This window comes from Pseudopipra pipra, chromosome Z, assembly GCF_036250125.1.
Source record: "Pseudopipra pipra isolate bDixPip1 chromosome Z, bDixPip1.hap1, whole genome shotgun sequence".
Classification (NCBI taxonomy): domain Eukaryota; kingdom Metazoa; phylum Chordata; class Aves; order Passeriformes; family Pipridae; genus Pseudopipra; species Pseudopipra pipra.
The window spans coordinates 48,573,105-48,595,516 of NC_087581.1; the positions used below are offsets into that span (position 1 = coordinate 48,573,105).

General features: G+C 41.4%; 1 protein-coding gene across 1 annotated transcript in view; it reads left to right on the plus strand.

Annotated features, from left to right (window-relative positions):
- Window positions 1–18,195: 18,195 nt before the first annotated feature.
- The window catches only part of SLCO4C1 (solute carrier organic anion transporter family member 4C1), a 28,723-nt gene continuing 24,506 nt past the window's right edge, over window positions 18,196–22,412 (plus strand). The window contains exon 1 of the mRNA XM_064642659.1: window positions 18,196–18,529. Coding sequence (XP_064498729.1) covers window positions 18,295–18,529 — 235 coding nt within the window. The 5' untranslated portion in view covers window positions 18,196–18,294. The remainder of the gene's footprint in view (window positions 18,530–22,412) is intronic.

Consider the following 22,412-nt stretch of genomic DNA (forward strand, 5'->3'; position numbering starts at 1 on the left):
AGGGGGGGAATTTTTCTTCCCCCTGCCCCCACTGTAGGAAAGACAGAGTTTGAATGGAAAGGGGGGGCAATTAGCTTTACAAAAGAACCTAGCTGGACGAACCGCATTCCTAACGGATGGCCCATCAGCGGCTGGGGGGAGAGGGGAGGAGTTTTGGGGGGGGAGGTTTGCTGGCTCTTCTCAGAAGGGAGAGGTCAGTTTTTGCTGAGCTCTCTCTCTGGGATGGAGACAGGGGGGTTTTGAGTGCGTGCTTTTGGAGAGAAGGCCTGGAGGCCAGGCTTTCTGGCTTCTTGCCCTGGTCAACCCTGACTGCTGGCCTTGACTTGCAGGCAGGCTGTCTTTGTCTCCGGCCCGGACCTGCTGCGTTCTCATCGGAGAGTTTTTATGCTCACTGGGAGAAGAAAGGAGGAGCCTTGAAACACGGTCATCTGAGGACAACAATGAGTTTTGTGGGGGTGGACTGTTTTCCTCCCCCTTCTCTCACTGGGGAAGGGTCCCCATTTTCTTTTCAGCTCCTCCCGCGACCCGAGACACCCCCAGACCCCTCCCCGCCCTGTGACCGCCAGAGCCCGACAGCGCCCCCTGCAGGGCAACACCGAGCACTGCAGGCTCTGCACCTCCAGTGACCCAACAGCGCCCCCTGCCGGCCGGGATTAGAACTGCGCTGAAGGACAGAGAAGTGTTCAGACTTTTTTTTCTTTTGTTTGAAGGGGACTTTTTGGGTATAGGACTATTGTCCAGGGTTTTTTTGTGTGTTCTGTTACTGTTCTTGCCAACATACATATATCTTTTAATAAAGGATTATTTCGTCTGTTTTTTCCACACTTCCTTGATTAAAGCCCCTTAATTTTGAATTTACAATTGCTGAGAGAGAGGAGCTTGGTTTGTCTCATAACTCATCCTCTCTAGCAAACATTCCAGTCTCTTCAAATTGAGACATACACTAAATATGTCAATCATACACCTACACTAAGTTTCTTCTGTTTTTAATTTGAGCCAGCTTATTGTCTGTTTTGACAATGCCGTTGGCCAGAGTGTCAGACGGTATAAATGAAGATAATAACATTGAGATATTCCATTTACCCTAGCTTTACTATGGTTTACTGCCTTTAAAGCTTCAGGTGATTGTTTTAACTGGACACAAACATAACAGCTTACTTCTAAAACAGTGTTTCAATCAGTGGTATCGATCTTTTCATGTTTACATTCTCCACTTCTGGTGGCTGCCTGAGGAACTCTTGCGAAATTGCACTGACTAAGTTGGCACAAAACTACTCAGTCTCACCTCCAGTTTTAAGCTAAGTGAAACCCAGAGATATTTCTGAGAACAGTCATGGCATGTTGAAATAGTAGAAAATTACTTCCTTGTGGCTAAAAAAATTTAGCAGACCCAAAATTGATGTAAAGGAAGAAGTTAAGATAAATGCAGCATTATTCATAATTTGGGAAATCCAAAGACACAGGCATGATTAGCATTTGAAAAACAGTATTGAATATTTCAGAGAAATGTGTAATGACTGTTTTTTAGTATAGGTGTAAAAAAGTAATTTTTATTTAAGGAAAAACATGATGTATATTTTCTACAAATTTTACTGAATTTATTGCCTGTACACACTTAAAAAGAAAATTCAAGAGAAGCAATACAATCAATATTTCTGTAAATGTTAGCAAGTGTTAACCAGATCCAGCTCAAAACTTTTCTGTGGCAAAAATATGAAGAGTACAGAGCCAAGGAACTAGTGGAGCAGAGATGTAAAGCCTTGAAGAGTCAGGCCACTTGGAAGGTGTGGGACATTATGGCACATCTCCTGTTGTGGGAGCATTTGGTGCTCCTGTAATTGCCACCATCATTGACATCTCAGCTGCTTTCCTGGCAATAAAAACTGCAGCCAGCCTGCCTTTTCAGGGCTTTGCCTTGATAAAGTAGTCATGGACAGTGTGCTGATTAACTCTTCTTTCATTAGTTATTATAGGAGCCATGTTGGTTTACTGTATTTTCAGAGATAAAGATTCTGCCAAACTCTGGAAGAGGAAAGGAGAGGCAGGAGAGGCTAGAAGGAAAGAGGCATTAGGAGCTTGACCAACAGCTGTCCCTGGCTAATGTGTCAATACACTAAGCTTCTCTTAGAGAAGTGTGCCATGACAGCTAAAAAACCGGTCTCTGCGTTTCCATACCTGCTAGCAAGCACAAACACAGCTTTTGAAATATTCATGCAGTGCCCAAACACACAGCACAATAGTTTATTTATGGTAATGGCCCAACCCTGGGCAAACAAATGGGCTACTTTAGTATGTAAAAATAGTAAATAAAACTGAAAGAGAGTAGGTTTAGATTAGATATTAGGAAAAAAATCCTTTGCTGTGATGGTGGTGAGACACTGGAACAGGTTGCTCAGAGAAGTTGTGGATGCCTCATCCCTGGAAGTGTTCAAGGCCAGGCTGGCTTGGGCTCTGAGCAACCTGGTCAAGTGGAAGGTGTTGCTCTTCATGGTAGGATGTAGGAAACAGATGATCTCTCAGGTCCTTTCTAATCCTAGCCAATCTATTATTCTGTGATTCTATGATTTCATGAGAATACAACATGCAGTTCCCTCTTCAATATATGACCAAAGATCTATAAAATTGCTCACATCCATTGCTTGTAAATTCTCTCTTTTTTTTTTTATCTAAGACTTTTAGTCATTTTTAACAGCAATTTTTTTATTTTTTTTTCACCTAAGTTCCAATACCAATATGCAAACAACCAAACTCTGTCTTTCCCCGATGATGTGATACAACAACATGCTCAAGCTTCTTTTTGGCCCATGCACTAGAACAGAACCCTCTAAACTGCTCTGTTACTGGCACGTAACACCTTGCCTTTGATTACCATCTCTTCTTGTTGCAAATTTTTTGAAGTTATGGTGCAATTGTCTTCCCTAGAGACATACACTAAGAAGGCTGGTTTCTCCTGTTGCTTACATCACTGAGATTTCTGGGGCACAGGTAAGTTCTTAACACACTGCTGCAAGTTTAACAGGGCAGTTATTTTGCAGCTGGCTGAAACACAGATATTGACCTAAGCCCTACTGACTAGACCAGACTAGACCAGATGCCTGTGCTTTCAATTTACAATGAAATCATGGGCTAATAACCATTCTATAACTGAATGCGTTATTCACCTTTAGCCACCAGGTGTTCTTAGGCTTTTAAAAGTTAGAAATTAAACTCAAATATTAGATAACTGAAAGATTTCTTATGCACTGAACTACTTCCACCTTTTTGTAAGACAAACACACGCTTTCGATTTTGTTTTTGAAAACAAATACCGTCAAATAAACAAAATTGGAAAAAGAGAAACATAGATTCTAAGGTATTTGTTTTATGAAATAAGTAAACATTCTCCTAAACACATTATTAAGAAACATGATGAGGTCTAAATCAACTTAGACTGGCTAATCAAGTACTAGCTTGGAAGCTGATGAAGACCAAAGAAGCAGCAGCATGTTGGGTACCAACGTGTAAATGTCTGTAAATAACAAAGTTAAACAAAACAGCAGTGAAATAAACAAGTTACTTCAAAATCTGGATTCATCCTATCACACAGAATATGCAAAAGACAATAAACTCTGGCAAAATATTGTTTTGTTTTTCTTGCCAGTCCAATTTGGAGCCCTCTCCTCAAACTTCCAAGTATCAGGCCAAGTGAAATTTTACCTGAAAAAGCTACTTGAAAACTTTCTTTCCCCTTTTTCTGGACAATTTAGATTTTTTTTTTTTTCCAAGATTTACACATTTAAACATGCATTTCAAATGCAAAGTTATAGCATAGTTGTACTTTGGTTTTAATATGCTTCTAAATGTTCTTACAAAAAATTGATACATGCTTTATTACCTAAGGGAAAGGACGTCTCATCAGGATTTGATTTAAAATTCTTCGCTTCTGGAGAGCTAGATAAATGATAGTGAAAAATGTTTGGTGTTACACCTGTTCCAAATATCAGCTGGGGCATGTGTTAGCATAACTTGCAATCTTGACAGCGAACATCAGTAGCAAAAATGGTGGAATCTTATCAAGGACAAGTTAAGAGGGGACCAGATTTGCCAGAAACTCCCTGATTTGTTGTCACTATAAATCATTTTGGGCTGTTACATTTTAACAACCTCAGTTTTCTTTCTCTTCCACCCATGTTGCAACATCTATGTCTTGCAGCTCTTTATTTAGAATGTTTTCCATTCTGTTTAATTCCTCCTTAAAGTTTTCCTTGGATGAGTAGCACTCTTCCAAAGAGAATATACTCTAAGTGGAATCAGTTTGACACTTTCTCCTTGGTTGTAATCTACTATTCTGAATTATTTTTGGAGTCAGAATGAATGTTAACAACTACTTAAATCTTCTGCATCTGCATGGATATGAGCTGCATGCTTGGAATAACAAAAAGACTATCTAAGATTCAAATAGGACTGCTAATAGCTTCTAGTAAGGTAACAGCTTCTGGAGGTAAAATAATAGGACATTGACACAGTTAAAAATGCGTGCCACCCCAGCTGTTTGTCTTTTCCATCTAGGCAAGGATGTCAAACAAAAGAAGAAAAACTCATAACAGTGATTAAAGAAATAACAGGTGGGAGAGATGAACAACTGGTGCCATTTAACGTGATGTAGTTTAACAAAATTTGAACAACTACTCATAACACGAGTTATTCCATAATCAGATCAGACAGCGTCTCCAGCCTCTTTCCTCCCATCCATCTCTGCTTCAGGTTTCCCTGCCCATGCTCGCAACAGCTCTGATATGGTGCAGCTGTGCTGCTCCGGATTAAGGATAAGGGAGCAGAGCAGCAGGAGCTGGGAGAAGGCTGTTCCTGCTTACCCTGGGAGATGCATCATGCTCAAGTCCCCCTACCTGTGATGCTGATGCTCTCAGTGCCCAGCTGCCCAGACACTGCACAGCAGCAAGTGCTGCTGCTCCCTGACAAGACCAGTTACAAACTTCCTTCCATCATGATCATGAGTCTAACAGTGATGGATCTGTGCTGTCTAAGCCTCAGCCGCTGCTGACTTTCTTGCCCTTCGTAACAGCTCCTATTATTTTCAACATCCTTTTTCTTCCAACAGGTTACAGAAGTCCACCCTGTGTTTCTGATGCCACATGGAAGACACTGGGGATGTTCCCCCACTTTTAAGACATGCACAATTGCTCCTGAGATTTTGACTTTCCTTCGGTGACACACCCTGAGGCACCTTGGGTCTGTGGCCCTGAAGAGCCTCATGTGAGGTCTGCACCCACCTCTCTGTCCCTCGGCCTGGGGCTCCAGAGGAGGACATGGGGGGAGGCTGTGGGGCTGATGAGGCCCTGCCCTGTCCTCCTGGCTGTGTGGTTGCCCTTTCCTCCTGGCTCCTGGTCCCTGGCAGAGCCACTGGCTCTTGCTGCTCTCTGACCTTAGGTTAAGGGTTATGGTACCTGGTTTCTCAAACAACTGCTACCGCTTACACAGTTCTGTCTATTGTCATCGATTCCTCCAGGACCTCCTAAAAGTCTGGCTGTGATTTTTGCTCCTTCAGGCCTCCTGAAGTTTCACATCCTCATTGTTCCCAGTGCTGATGTCTCCACCTGGAGAATTCAGGGGTTTTATGGGGAAATCTGACTAAGCCAGAAACAGACTGCTAGCTCATTCCTCAGCTGATCCTTAGCTATTGGGAGCTGCTGACTAGTAGCAGAGAGGTTCATAAGCTGTCTGTTCTCCTGCCTCCCTTTACAATATTCTTTTCTGAGTTGCATAGGTGAAAAGAGGATAGCAGCCTTCTGATTCGATTAGGTATGGATACCACTGCTTGTAACAAGCTGCAAGCTTTGTGTCTAGCTGACACAAGAGATGGGCCTCAGGACTTGCTAGACTTTGTATGGACCTCACTTGGCCTGCCTGGAGGGTCAGGATGCTGATAGCTTGCTGCTCTGTCTCCCATGACCCAAACTGAAACCATCAGACTTGGACTCAAGAGGATTTGTGGAAATATGGATAGGAAACCAAAGGAAGGGGTGAACATAAGAAATTTCTGCATGTTTTTTTGCCTATATACAACTTGGACTACAAATTTAAAAAAAATGGTTATTGAACTAACAATAACTCCTTAATTAAACTGCTAGGACAGTATGTTTTTTTTACTAGGAGAAGTTTGAGTCTAACACACTATTGGGAATTCAAGCAAGCTACTTTAACTTGATCCCATAACCTGGTGATTGGCATGAAGTGCCCCTAGATGTGTTAAAATCTTCTCATGCATTGCTGTTTGTGAAATGTCCTCTGTCACTTCTGGCAGGTACAGTATACCCTCTCCTGTTGCATTTGGTGATTTACTGGAAATTCTCTGATCCTTTTTCATCCAATTGCTCTTCTGTCAGTATGGTTTGGCTGTTAAATAGATGTAAGGTTTGTAATTATATAACCTTATGCTGAATGCAGCCCTTTCTTTCTGCAAGGCTTCTTTAACATCACCTACTTTAGTAACAGTACATGATGCAAAACCATGATTTATTTGATTTATTTGATGGAATGCCATCAGTTTGGCTTAATTCTGTTTTCTCAGAGCTTCAGCATCCAAACCAGATGTAGCAATGACCAGGATATTTCAGTTACGTGATCTGAAGCACTGTTCCATTACATTGATCATTACAAAAGTCCAAACAAAAATATAGTACAAAACTAAACTGTATACAAAGCAACTTTTAAAAACTGGTACATACAATCCCTCAATCAGAAATTAAGAAATGGAAAGGTATTATTATGGTTTCTTGTGAACAACACCTGTTTTATGATTCTATGTATAAATTAAATGTGATTTTAGTTATTGTGCTATGGACCTCTAAAATGATACTTTATAACTTCTCCTTGAAAATAAACCATTTAATAAAGATCAACACTCTTTCCCAGTGAAAGAATTCACTTGAGTATCTTCATTAGAAAAAAAATCCTGAAAAAAAATAATCCTGTAATGGCTTAACATCTTAATTTGACTATTGCATTTACTAAGAGCTAACATGCAAGGAGTTTAGTTTGGGTTTTTTTTTCACTTACATCTGCTTTTATATATTCCATGAATTAAATCCACTTGATGAACCTGATATTCAGTGGACTGCTGAGCAAGAAATTTCTTGATTTGCAGCTAAAATTATTTTAGGCTCCAGTGCAAATTTCAATTGACCTTGAATTGGCCTTTTTTTTTTTCCAAGTACAGCCTTTAATTTTCATATTTGCTTTTTAATATTAATTTCAGTATTTTGTTATTTTCTAATTTAAGAGAAATTTAAAAAAGCAGTCAACAACTGGAAAGCTTAATTTTTAGAATATTTTCTGTGCAGGGCAATTTTTAAAAGCTGAATTTGTTAATAGATTTTTTTAGTAGAGAAATTTCAGGGAGTTCATGAGCTTAGCAATTTTTATGCACAAATTCTCTATTTTATAATATACATTAATACAGTCCAGCTTTTACATTTCACATATATAATTATCATGACTAAGCACAGTTAAAAACAAGTCTATCCAAGAATCACTCATGGAAACATTTTTGCCCAGGAGGGTAACAGTCAGTGAATGAAGTCAGACAAGTCTTCTAAACAAATAGAAGTTTTATATATTTAGAAAAAGGGAGAACCCCTGAAAAAGCCCAGGCAAGTTTATTCTGGATCAATAAAAACATGGGGCAGAGTTGTGTAATTGCAGCTTTATTACACTTAATGTTAAACTTTTCCTGTAAAAGGCTAGAACAGTTAGAGATATTTGACATTAAGACACTTCTGAAAATTAAAGCAACAAAGTCAGAATTTGTGTATTTATTTGAATACATAACTGACATCTTGACAGAAATAACTAGCTAGTAAGAGGCTAAAGCACTGTGTGGCTATAATTTGCAAAACTTTGACAAACCCCATACAATCATGATCCCTAAAATTACAAAGAATGTCATATCTATTGATACATCCCTTAAAAAAAAAAAAAAGAATTTCCCAAAACTGAAAACATCCTTTTCTTAGAAAAATATGAGATTCATGAAAAAATGAATGTATCAGTTTTTAAGAGCAGAGACATCAAGTATTGCAATAAAACTCAAATCTTACAATGATACGAATTTTTTTCACCCATTTTTGAAACACTAACTATATTGACTGTACAGCTTTAATCTTGATTGGACTTCTTTTGCAGTGGAATTTATAACATACTAGCACTTTTCTTTCTGTACATATTTCTGTCAAGGATGTTTTTTAAAAGCTCAAAGGGAGAGACTTCCTAGATGAACATTTGCAGCCATATCTTCTGTTAGTAAAGAGGAAAAGTTAATAGTAACTATAACTCTGTATATGCAGAATTTACTGTACATCAAAAAGCGTTACTAAGTGCCTGCCACTAGAGGCCATGTATTTCCTGATGAAACAAGCTATGAGGCAGATCCAGTTTCATATGGTTTTGTTGAAACTGGGAACTGGGCAGAAATAAAAGAGAAGAGACTGCCCAGCTCTAGACAACACTGAAACTAGTGTTTTTGAAAAGAAATAAAATAATTAGTTCTTCTCTATTGATCTATCCATTAGATTCCAAGGGAAGGGAAAAATTCGTGGAACTTACTGTGCGAAAAATCAATGGCTCTGGTAAGGGATTTGTCGCATTAGCTCCGAATATGTTCATGGGGCAAAAACCATGAAGCTTACAGAAAACAGATGAGGTTTGGTTAAAAGTAAAAGATCACAGCATTGAGACAAAACCAGAAGTTTCCACATGGAGGCATATTCATTAGGCAGCTTAATAAATCATGGGAATAACTATAGGAATTAATTGTAGGATATTGGTTTAATCCTTTTATTTTCACTGACCAAGTAATCAAATGAGCATACCTTTAAATGCATTTCAGTCCATGATACCTTGGTTAGACTTCCCAAGAATGAAAATGGCATAAGATTTAGATCCATTACTAATATCTTAATGAAGATAATTGTTCAAGAAAGTATCTCCTTTGTCATATATTCAAAACAAGAGAAAAGTTGACACTGCTTCTTTGGACCTATAGTGGTGTCAGAATTACACACAGGGCAAATTAAGAGCTACATTATCATAATTTACATACATACAAAATGCTAAACCAGCCGCACGATTGCTCTGAGACACAATGTAATTTGGAGGTACCTTGAGCTAGTTAGATCGTACAGCAGAAGAGTACATAGCTGTAGGTTTGCTTTGTTCACTTTTAAAATAATAAGTGTGTTCAAAAGAAAACGAAACCAGACAATTTTTACATAAATAAGTAGAAAACTTCATACAGGCAAACAAAATGTAGGTTTTACATTGTTTCCAGGACAAACACATTATCAGGACTGGAATGGGATTAAGATTGTACCAGTAATATAAAACAATGAAGATAGTCAAGAGAAAAGATAACTAATATATTAAACTCCTGGTTTTACAAGCCACTGAGGCAGGTTCATTTGTATTTTATTCTGACTCTCTCTGGTTACTAACATTACTTATTCGACATGCCTGTTCAAAACAGGCAAATACACTTGGTAGAGGTGTTAATGTATCTTAAATACCACAAAGTGTATAAAAAATCAAGATCAATTTTCTTAATTGGAAAAAAAAAATGCAGATGCAAAAGAAGATTCTTCATTTAAAAAAAAAAGGTAGCACCCTTTTTTCACAGCTTCCTTTGCATGAATTCTGACCTAGGTCAAATGACAGAAAATTATGTGGAGAGTGGTTACACAATAGGCATGAAATAATCCACAGATGAGGGATTTTACTCAGAGTGTCAAGGTATCACAAATAACGTTGTGCAAGTACTTGAGGTCTGAAACATTCAGAAAACACTGAAAAGCTTCCTGGAAATTGTGTTCCAAGGATCTCAGGTAATCAACTTTGCCTCTTATTTTATAGATGTGAGAGTCAAAGGGAGTATTGTACTGACAAAATGTTGTGCCATGTTTCTGGGAGATAATCTTGCAACGAGAGAGTGGGTCTGTGCACCACTTCACCTCTATATGAGAGGGGACAGCTGTGAGATTCTTGAAAAAAAAAATATTTTGAATATGCATTTTTCCCCTATCTGCCTTATCTGATGGTAAGACATTATTGTCATAATTTTCTCAATCCCCTTCGAAATTCAGAGAATGGCAGTTCTTGGACTTCAAAATGCAGGTCTATTTCTTAAGCAAAACCACAGGTATTATCTAGTACTCCCATGATCACAAAAATGTGACACACCATGATACTATGCAACAGGAGAACTCCTATGATGTGTGAGAGTGCAGAAGCTGTAACTGATCAAATAAAACACTGTAAATTTAGAACATGGCTGTGCTGGTTTAAAAGTTAACCAGCAGGGGAAATGAACTCAACTCAAAAAAGAGATTATAAGTCAGAATAACAATTTAATAAAATAATACAATAAGTACAATTATACAGACAAGCAATTTGGTTTCAACCCACAAAACCCAAATGTATAACCCAGCACCCTGGGGCATGAACAAAGAGGTGTTTCTTGGGCCCCCCCCAAGTCCAAAGTAAAGGGAGAGGGGAAAAAACCTGCTGATGGGAGAGCTGTCGCAGTCTGGTCAAAAGTGGTGATTGCAGTCCAGCTGAGGGTGGTGAGCTGCAGTCTGGTTGAGAGCGGTGAACTGCAGTCTTCCTCTGGATCCCACAAGTGGTAAAAAGGTTCCAAAACTCCAGGTTATATATTCTCCAGTTCAGGCATGCTCAGTACCTCCCTCAGGGTGGGGAATTCCATACAAGGGTATGAGGACAGGAACATCTACAGGCCTCTACTGCTAACAATTTCTGGGAAATGGCATGGAAGGCTATAGAATACACAGTTTTGGGTTACACCCATACCATGATGAACTGGTCTCAGCTGTCCTAACTAGGACAATGGCTAAATTTTAGAATTCTTCCACAAATTTAGCAATGTTTTTTTTAATATTTCTTAGTGTCTCTTCAAGGTGTTCCAGTATTAATTTTATTATATTCTTTTGACTTAAACATCCTTTTTTCCCTCCTAGGATATAGTTTCCATTCCCACTTTACACTTTGGATCGTACAGGGACTTCCTAGTTAATCAGTTCTCATGTCTTTATCCCAGTCATAACCCCATCTAAAACTTTAGAATTCACTAAATCCATTATTAATTGGTTCCGCAACACACCTCTACTGAAAATTAAAAGCCTTCTAACTTTAACAGAAAATTAGTTGATGTCAGTTTGCTCATTTGTTTTCAAATCTTCTGTTGCCTTTTTTTTCTCTTTCTTGGTTGTGTATTTCACAGAGCACTTCACTTTGCTACATTAAACCAGTTGGTTTCTTTCAATTCTTTTTGGAAAACAAATTTCTCTAGTAATCTTTCTGGATGTTTTCTCCTTTAAAGTGATTTCTGGGAAGCTGGCACACACTATGGAGGATAACAACTTTAGCAGGTAACTCTGATTGCAATATACACATAAATTGCTTCTATTTTTTTCCCTTTTCATGAGCATTGTCAGCCTAGCCAAATAGATTATTCACCTCAGAGTCTATTACCACTTTTTATCTGAGCACTCTAGATCATGGCTGGGCTTCGCGAACGAAGATTAGGGAAAATTCTCTATCCGCGTTTGCTACAAGTGCGCTGGTGGCTAAAAAGGCCAATGCGAGATAGACAAGTCCGGTTGCAAAAGGCACAGCAGAAGGACTCCCTAGGTGGTAAATTCTGCAAGGCACAATTCTTTCTGCATTGTCTTTTCTCCTCGAGAGTGATCCTGCGTGTGTTCTCAAAGGAGACAGCTGCGTTATAGATGGTGTGTCTCCAGGCCTCCCGATTTGAGGCCAGAGTAGACCAGTTATGTTGATCAATATGGCCAAGGCTGAGATGTTGTTTCAGGGAGTCCTTGTATCTTTTCTTCAGGGCTCCTCTCTTGCGGCAGCTGGTGGCAAGTTCACCATAAAGCAAGATCTTAGGGAGGCGGTGGTCCTTCATCCTTGAGATGTGTCCTGCCCAACGCAGCTGTGTTCTCAGCAACATGGCCTCAATACTTGTGACTGCTGCTTGTTCTAGAACAGATGTATTGGTCACATAATCTCTGACCAGTGGATGTTTAGGATCGTATGAAGGGAGTGTTGATGGAAGTGTTCTAGGAGTTGCAGGTGGCAGCGGTAGATGACCCATGATTCAGATCCATATAAGACAGAAGACAGCACAATGGCTCTGTAAACACTGATCTTGGTACTTCTCATCAAGTGTTTATTTTGCCAAACTCTCTTCTGAAGCTTTCGGAAAGCACTATTTGTCTCTGCTAACCTTTTGTCTGTCTCTCCATCAATCTTACCATCCGAGGAGATGAGGCTACCTAGTTAATTAAATTGCTGGACTGATTTGAGCACTGATTTGCCAATGGTGATATGGAGATGAAGGAAGACTTCCTGAGGTGCAGGTTGATAGAGAACTTCTGTCTTCTTTAAGCTGACTTCCAGACCAAAGAGCTCAGTAGCATCTGCAAAGCAGGATGTTAAACGCTGCAGAGCTGCTTCTGTGTGGGCAACAAGGGCGGCGTCATCAGCATAAAGCAGCTCCCAGACAAGATGGTTTAAGGTCTTGGTGTGGGCCTTCAGTCACCTTAGGTTGAAAAGGCTTCCATCAGTACAGTATTGAATGTAGATACCGTCCTGATCCTCGAGGTCTGCCGTGGCCCTTTGGAGCATCATGCTGAAAAAGACTGTGAATAGGGTTGGAGTGAGAATGCAGCCTTGTTTCACACCATTAATTATTAGAAAGGGCTCAGAAAGTGCTTTGCCATAACTGACTTGGCCGTGCTGATCCTCATGGAGTGAGATGATCATTTTAAGGAACTTGGGGGGACAACCTAAACATTCCAAAATCTGCCATAGACCTGTCCTGCTCACAGTATTGAAAGCTTTGGTGAGGTCTACAAAGGTTACATAGAGACCTTTGTTCTGTTCCCTAAACTTCTCTTGCAGTTGTCTGAGAACAAATACCATGTCTGTGGTGCTCCTGTTGGCTCTGAAACCACATTGGCTTTCAGATAGAATTTCTTCTGCTATAGCGGGTAATAGTCTGTTCAAAAGTATTCTTGCCAGGATTTTGCCAGCAATGGAGAGCAGAGTAATACCACGATAATTTGAACAGTCTGATTTAATTCCTTTCTTCTTATATAGGGTAGTGATGACTGCATCACGAAGGTCTGATGGTAGTTCACCTAGTTCCCAACAGTGCAGTAAGAACTCGTGAAATTTAGCATGGAGTGTGAGGCCCCCATGTTTCCAGACTTCAGGTGGAATTTCATCAACCCCAGCTGCCTTGCCAATTTTCACCTGCTGTATGGCCTTGAGGGTTTCTCCTAAAGTGGGGGCAGTATCCAATTCATACTTCACCGGTTGTTCTGTGATGGACTGATTTGCTGTGTCTTGGACTACATGGTTGGTACTGAAAAGGGTCTGAAAGTGTTCAGACCATCGATTCAGAATGGAGGTTTTATCTGTAAGAAGTGTTTGACCATCTGAGGTCAAACACTTCCAGTGCTGAGTAGAGGACTTTGAACTTGGTATGTAGGCCCGTATGCTGTTTTCAGGGCTTCATAGAAACCTCTGTGATCACCTGTGTCAGCGCACAATTGCGTTTTTTCAGCTAGACTGATCCGCCACTTATTCTGGATGTCACGGAGTTTCTGTTGGAGCTTGCTGCATGTAATGTGAAAGGCTGTTTTTCTTACGTGACAGGAAGGTAGTGCAAGGTGTGCTTGGTGGGCGGTTCTCTTCTTCCTCAACAATTCCTGGATCTCTTGATTGTTTTCATCAAACCAGTCCTTGTTCTTCTTGAGGGAGAACTCTAAGGTTTCTTCAGAGGACTGCTGGATGCTGTTTTTAATATGGTGCCAGAGTGTTACAGGAGAGGTATCTGTAGAATCTGAGGAATGGTTATCTAGCCTAGTTTGAAGATTAGCCTGGAATTTGTGTCTCACTGTGGCTGATTGGAGATTGTTAACTTGGAGTCTCCTCCTTGGGATACTGCCCCTTTTAGGTTTGAATTTAAGAATGAGGTTAAGTTTACAGCACACCAGTCGATGGCCTGTTTGGCATTCTGTGCTGGGCATCACGTGGGTATGGTGGACATAGAATCATAGAATCGATTGGGTTGGAAAAGCCCTCCGAGATCATCGAGTCCAACCCTTGGTCCAAATCCAGTCCATTTACTAGATCATGGCACTCAGTGCCACGTCCAATCTGCGTTTAAAAATCTCCAGGGATGGTGAATCCACCACCTCTCTGGGCAGCCCATTCCAATGCCTGATCACTCTCTCTGTAAAGAATTTTCTCCTGATATCCAACTTAAATTTCCCCTGGTGGAGCTTAAGCCCATGCCCCCTTGTCCTATTGCTGAGTGCCTGAGAGAAGAGACCAACCCCCACCTGGCTAGAACTTCCCTTCAGGTAGTTATAGACGGTGATGAGGTCACCTCTGAGCCTCCTCTTCTCCAGGCTAAACAACCCCAGCTCCCTCAGCCTCTCCCCATAGGACTTATGCTCCAGTCCCTTCACCAGCCTTGTTGCTCTTCTCTGGACCCGCTCCAGCACCTCAATATCCTTTCTGAACTGAGGGGCCCAGAACTGAACACAATACTCAAGGTGTGGCCTCACCAACGCAGAGTACAGGGGAAGGATCACTTCCCTGCTCCTGCTGGCCACACTATTTTTGATACAGGACAAGATCCCATTGGCCTTCTTGGCCACCTGGGCACACTGTTGGCTCATGTTGAGCTTCCTGTCAATTAGTACCCCCAGGTCCCTTTCTGCCTGGCTGCTCTCCAGCCACTCTGTGCCCAGCCTGTAGCGCTGCAGGGGGTTGTTGTGGCCAAAGTGCAGGACCCGGCACTTGGCTTTATTGAGCTTCATCCCATTGGAATCAGCCCATCTCTCCAGTCTATCCAGATCCCTCTGCAGAGCCCTCCTGCCTTCCAGCAGGTCGACACTCTCTCCCAATTTGGTGTCATCAGCAAATTGGACATCTCTCCGTCGCACCAAGACATAATCAATGAGGTGCCAATGTTTGGATCTGGGATGCATCCATGTGGTCTTCAGACTATTTTTCTGCTGAAAGATAGTATTTGTGATGGTAGCTGTTGCTCCGCACAGAATTCTAGCAGAAGTCGACCATTATCGTTGCAGTTTCCAACACCATGCTTGCCTAATATTCCTTTCCAGGCTTCAAAATTCTTTCCTACTCTGGCGTTGAAATCACCAAGGATAATGATTTTATCATCTGCAGGAACCTTCTGGATAAGGCAGCGCAGGTCAGTGTAAAATTTATCTTTTTCAGTAGGGTCAGCTTGGAGAATTGGGGCATATATACTAAAGAGGAGAACATGTTGCTTGCTGTGGAGTGGAAGGTGTAGGGAGATAATTTGGTCAGAATGAGCTGATGGCAGATTTTCGAGTTTGGGAACAATAGAGTTTTTGATCATGAAGCCGACTCCTGAGAGATACTTTTCAGTTCTGGGTTTACCTGACCAAAAGTGTGTGTAACCAGCACCATGTTCTCTGAGGCTGCCTCCTGCGAACATCACTGAGAGCGGCAATGTCGACACTGAGATGTGACAGTTCATGGGCAATCAGGGCAGACTGGTGCTCAGGACATCCATTATCTGCAGAATTGAGCATGGTGCTGATGTTCCAGCATGCTAGAGTTAATTTGGCTGCACCTTTGGAGGCAGGTGTATATGCCTTTGTCTTTTGATCTTTGTGTGACTGCATTTGTAGAAGATGTTGATACAGAGCTTTGCAAATGTGTGTAAGGCCTTTGAGCCTGCACGATGGATTTTTCAGGTGAGACACAGTATGCGCTGAACTGAACCCACCCTTTAATCCTAAGGTTCATCTGCCAGAGCCGAGCGAGCTTGGATGGTAGCAGCGAGGTCCTCAGGATGTAGGTTTAATTAGAGTGACCTTCTCTTAGATGGATGGCCTTACAGGGCTGATCGAGCTCCATCTGCCCGGGTTTGGAGTTTTCCTTCTCTTCTGTGAGTTCCGGGGTCCCGCTCTCATCTCCCACGATGGCACAGTCCGCACCAGCGAAGCTCCTCCTCTCTCACTCCTTTCCATGCCTGGGGCCGGGCCCAAGCGCATGTGTCCTGGGGCCAGGCTGAGGCTGGGCCGTGCCGAGTGCATTCTAGATACTTTCCTGGAAACCAATCATATTTTGCCATTTTTGGGTAGATTTTGTAACCAGTCTTGGATTGCAAGGAACTTAAACTTCTGTAATAGCTTTAAGTATGGTCTCAGAGTAAAGCAGTTTATAACAGCTGGTTGAATCTACTGCATTTTTCTGTAAATTGCTTTTGGGGACATAACCACTGCACAAATACATCATATTTTATTCCCTATCTCTCTCTTTCTGTCCCTCTGGCTTTCTTCTAAAATCTGTGTTCTGCTAGCACAGTATAAATTCTCAAGAGTTCACTCCTATTGAATTTCCTGGATTATTCAATTCCCTATTTAATTCCCAGACTAGGCCTATACTGGACACCGCAATGCTATCCTCCCCACTTTTCTTAAAAATGTTGGCTTTATCTGAACACTTTATTTTTCACAGTGAGCTCCATTCACTTCTCTTTTTCCCTTCTGTTCTGTCACCTTCCTGTGGTGATAAAACCAAAACCACCAGCTGACAGCTAGATGAAGATAACAACAAACCTAGCTGATCTGGTAGAAAAAGGGAGGTTTTCAGGTATCCTTAGCAGTATAGTAATTTAGCAATTTTGTGGATTATTCTTACTACTCTAGCATGTAGGCACTCTAGCAAAGATCAGGGTATCATTTCTAATGCCATGTCCTACTTTATTTTAATTAGGAGGACAAAAACCCAATCAATAAAATGCAAACAAAAAAAGAAAACTCTACTAAAATATTGTTTCTGAAACAGACTAGTGTGCCAGCTGGCTCAGGCACATCCTTAGACCTCTCACAAAGCTGTTAACTGGGATATATCTTGATGACCAGCAGAGGAAAAACCACTCCAGATCATAGCCTGAAATGATAATAAGCTAGTTTCAGAGTTCGGGCATCATCAGTGACCAGCAGATGAATGCTTCACTGGAGAGCAGCTATCTGAGCTCCTGGGGGCTTGGGAAGGTCACTGCTCTCTATGGGGATGGAGTAGCACCTGGAAGGTACCCTGTGGTGGCCAAGGAGGAGCGTGAGGAAGGCCCAGCTGCCAGGGGATTCCATGGCCCTTCAGCTCTAGCCATCACCCACTGCCTCTGCAAGATGCGTCAGAAGAATCAGAAGCAGCTGATTTCCCATTCGCAATTTATCTATAAGAATAAACAGACGCATATTCTCTTGTCTAAGTTACTTGTTATCTTTTACAGAAGGTCATCTCCATGTTGTTTCTGTGCTGCTAATGAGTACTTGAAAATGTGTGCTTCTCTCCTAAGAGCAGACGGATGAGAATCGAAGAGGATGCCCTGGCTTTCACTGTGAAGCCAAGGTCACTGATGATATCTCTAGTTTCAATCTTGTTTCACCTGTCTCTAAAATGTAAATGACTCTTAAGAGGGGAATTACTTTTCAGGACTAACTTCCACTGCCCAGAGATGAACACCAGCAGTGACAGTTAATTGATCCCCAGATTCCCTCCCTACTGTTCTTGTGTAGATGAGTAAAATAATTTACACTATAGACAAACAAACTTGGATTTTCTTATACATTTGACAAATTCTAATGGTTGATGTCTGCAGCTGAATTAATGTGTTCAATGACTGGGAACTGGTGTATGTGGAAACACTCACTGGTACAGGAAGGGAATAAGTATTTTCAAAGGATGACATCCACAAATGTCCAGGGCTTTTGCTGTGGGTGGGTCACGTTGCCTGAAGTGGGAAAGCACCGTATCTGGTCCATTTTGCAACCTTTCCCTTTTTGCAACACTTACGTAAGGAGATTTTGAACTATTTTTTTTTCATTTCCAGAAAGAAACTTACGTGAAGACTTTTTTTTTTATTTTATTTTCTTCTCCGCACAGAACGAATGACGCTGGATAACACACCTCTCTTGGCGGCTTACACCGACCCGCCGGTGCGGGGGAATTTCCCTCAGGGAGCGGCCGAGGGGGCCGAGCCGTGTCGGGGCCGTGCGGGGGAGGTGCCAGCACCTGCCCGGCGGGGCGGTGCCGGCTCGGCCCTGCCCTTCCCCGCTCGGTCCGGCCCTGCCCCCGTGGTTATTCAGCGGCGGGAGCGTTGGGCGCGGGTGCTGCTCGCAGCCGGGGGTGGCAACGGCTTCGGGCGCCATGAGCGGCGGCGGCATCGAGAACGCGGCGTTCGAGACTCCCAGCCCCAGCCTCGGCCGGCAGCGCCCCTGGAACTACACCAGCTCCAGTGCCAGTTCTAGTGCCTGTGCCCCCTCCGAACCCGACTTTGAGGAGGGGCCCTGCGGGTGGGGCGGCTGCACCCCGGAGTCTCTGCAGCTCTGCAACAACCCCGAGGGCTACCTGGTTGTGTACAGCCTGCTGGCCACCTTCCAAGGTAACCCGTCCCTGTGGGCCCTCTGGTGCCCGGGGCACCTCTTCTGCTGCTTCTCTTTCCTGGGGGGAAGCCGGCCGGGAGCCTGGACTGGGGGAGGCAGGAGAAGCATGTTTTGGGCAGTGGGCAAGGAGGGACAGGGTTCCTCTAGAGACGGTAATGGCTTTGCTAGGGGAAGAAAGTACAGTAATGCCTTGTATAGGGAACTTGCTCGTACAGTGTTACTCTCTCTACTTCACTCTGTTCTGCCTCTTTTCCCACCTGCGTTACTGGACGCTGCTGAGTCCATGGTCCCACCAGGTCTGTGCTTCGTGCTCTTGTCAGTGCTGCATCCGCACTGCTCACACTTCACGTGCACTTACGGGTTGGGACTTAGAAGCCAGGGAATAAAACACCAATATAAACCAGTAGACAAAATTCTAGTACCCGAGCATGTACTGTGTTACTTCCCTGCTAACTAAAACAGTATCTTGACCTGGTTGGGTTAGGACTTTGGGTAATGAGGATGGCTCTGAAGACAAGCAAATAAACAACATGTTCTTGTTCTGTGGATCCCAGTGCAGCCGTCTTCCCAAAACTTAATGGTTTAACTTGATTGTGGGGGAAACCTGAAGTTTAGCTTGCCCTAAATTTCTGCTGTTCAGCTTCAGAGTTTCTTGTCCACAGTTTTGGTTTTGTGTAAAAAGATTTGTTAGGGCCTTAGCAAGTCTGAAGCTTAGGAAGCAGTAGTAGTGACTGGATGGAGGAGAAACATTAGTGTACCAAATATACAGTCTTGAGGTTTGTCCTTCAAATGGAGCTATTGGATTAATGTTCATAACCCTTCAATTTTATTGGGCTGACTAGAAGTGAAAATGTGTTTCCTGGAAAAATATGAGGCTTTAAAGCTCATTGTTGTTGCTCTTAAAGAATGACACCGCTGTAGAAGGGTGAAGGGAGATGTTGGAGATTTGATGCTACAGGAGCTGGCAGCCTTCACCAAAGATATGTGGGATATGGATGGCTGCATTCCTGCCTGGAACTGCACTGAGATAACTGGAGTGGTATGAGGAGAACTGAACAGGAGGTTCTGCTTAAAACCTAGAAGGATTTGAATGCTGTTTGTGTTGCTTGGAAAGTCCTTGAAGGACATTGTCTCTCAGTATGTGTTTCTGTGAACTTTTTCTGATTTCAACCTGTTCAGAATCTAATCTTAGCATACAGGTCTTGTGTTAGAAAAGAAATATCTTGGGAGTTTTGAGCAGAGCCTGTTATTTCTTAGTTGGATTTGAAAAGTCATGCTACAGCTGCTAGGATCAGGAGGTGATTACTGTTACAGTTGTCCTGCTGTTAGCTCAAATTTATTTTCTTCATAAAAAAAAGAAAGGTAAAGGTGGAAGAACTTCTTACATAGCAGATTTCAATGGCAGTTGAATAGTAGACGACTTTTAGAATACACGTCTATCTTTTTTTGAGTGACTTAAGAGTACTAAACCAAGTGTCTTGAATATTTCCAGCACTTCTAAGTTTCTTCAGATCTGGTTTGCTGTTGTGATCTGGTTGCTGAGCTGAATAATAAACTTCGTGTCATTTAAAATTTTTCTCTTTTTAGTAGTCTTTGTAGGTTGCCAGTCATAAAAGCATCTTGTACCATAAGAATTTCTGTCCCCTTAAGAAGGCATAAATGTGCTGCTTATCCAGCTCTTGGTCCTGTTATCTAACTTTATATATATTCCAGGTAACTAATCTAGTTCAGGTTTAGGGCCTTTAATGTAAGGAAACTTCTGATGTTGGTTTTGGAAGCTGATTTTGGAAGCTGGTTTTTGAAGTGTGGCTATCACAAGTCTTGTGGCATTCCTGATGTTGTTACTTCGATTTTCTGAATAAGAGCCTTTCCTTTGGTTTAGAACACAGAAAGGAAATTGGGTGCTAAAGACTCAAGCTGCAATTCTTTTTGAGAGGCAGAAAAAACAATTTCTTCCTTATCAGCAAGAAATTCAATGTTGTGTATGAAGCTTTGTGAAAACATTCAAGTCTGTAGCTTCAGACTTTAGATAAAAGCACACAAAATACGACTGGAATTTTGAAGTTTTGTGAGCTAATGCTGTGTGGTGGTTTTGGGTCTAATTATTTGACTTACCCTCCAAATTACAGAAACAATCATTGAGGAAGATAAAATATATCTATTTGACTTCCTAGCACACCTCTAGAAAAGATTATAACGTAAGGTATTGAAGACTAACGAAGGCTTTTTACGTGAGTGAACATAGTGGGTGATTATCTTCAGTGACCTGGTACCTGTGTGTAGATTTCTGGGTGTATCTAACTGAAAGCATGTATTTGTCAGGTTATTTTCTAGCTGCTTTAGAAAAGAGATTATTGTTAGCACCTGATGTGCTGTATTTCAGCTTCTCAGAAGATTCCAGGGGAACTTGTAATTTCTTGCTGTTTCTGTGTCAAGTATGTATGAAACCTGTATTTCCAGAATAGAAAACAATTTGTGTAGAATGTTGTTGCATGGCTAATACCTGCTTTCTGTACAACACGTGGAATTGCATAAATGTATGTTGTATCTTGTAATACAGTAACTGGATGTGCTGCAATTCCTAGCTGTAGTAGGAAACAAGGTAGAAATTATCTCACTCTTTTGAGTACAAGAAGGACTGTCAGTAATTTTTATTAAACAAAATAACAAAACTGCTGTTTGAGGCTGGTTCATTCTAATATGTCTAAAAAAATTGAATAGCACAAATATTTTATAGGCTGGTTAGGCCTTTTTAATTTTTTTGTGTACCTGCAAACTACTGTGTTAAAGCCACCATGCTTATAACAACTGCAGAGCAGTTTTGTTTTTTTTAAGACAGGATAAAGAAAAAATACTCTTGTGTTTCACTAGAGCAAATTAAGTTGGTTTATAATTAATCTGGATTTTACAGGTCAGTACCCACTGAACCTAAAGCTCTAACAGATGTAGTGGGACAATAAAGTTTTGGTTAGAAGAGTTGAAAACTAGCTTCTGTGCTACAACTTTAGAGTGTTGAGATGGCCTTGCAGAACTTGTTTTTCAGATCAAGTATTAGCCAGGTTCCATCTTTCCTAGCGATTAGTCACTAGATGATGCCATTGGAGGAGTTATGCTGCCATTCATCACATCTGTGTGTTTACAGATGAAATCTAATTATTCAGTAAAATTAACTATGAGGTTTTATGGCTTTTAGGATGCAAATTAAAGGTGATGACTTAAACTACAGTAAAAGACAATGCCTTCTAGCTCTGTAATCCACTTACTGTGTAGCACACTTGCTTCATATGAATGTCTCAAGGCCTTAGTAAATGTTTGAGGTGCTGGCAAATGGGGAAAAAAGTTGTTTGTTCATTCCTTCATGCTATTATTGTTCTTTGGTAAATGCTCCTTAATAGGAAAAAGTTGCCAAATGTATAACCAATGGCAGTGGAGGAACATTGTAATACTTCTGTTATTGACTGATAGGTAGAATTGTCAACATTAATAAAGAAGCCATAGGGTATTGGAATTAAGATTGTGCCAAGAGCTGCCTCTGTATAAAAAGCTGAAATGTTTGCCTGTGGTGGGGATTAGAAAACAACTGGCTGATTTGGAGTAATTTTTTTTCAATATGTTGGAGCACTTGAAGGAGATGTTGAAGTTTGTCCTCAGTAGTTGTACTTCTGGATGGTACAATGCTTGTTGAAAAGTAACTTAAGTCTATTGCTGTCACCAGTCCTTTTGTTCTGGTTGTAGAATGACAGTAGAGAATCATGTTTGAATTTTATAAAGAGTAAGAATAACTGTAGGGCCTGTGTCATGAGAGAGGCTCATCAGTCATCTATGAGGTTACATAACTCCAACTTATTTGCAACTGTGACTCCAAGACATCCTAACTTCTTT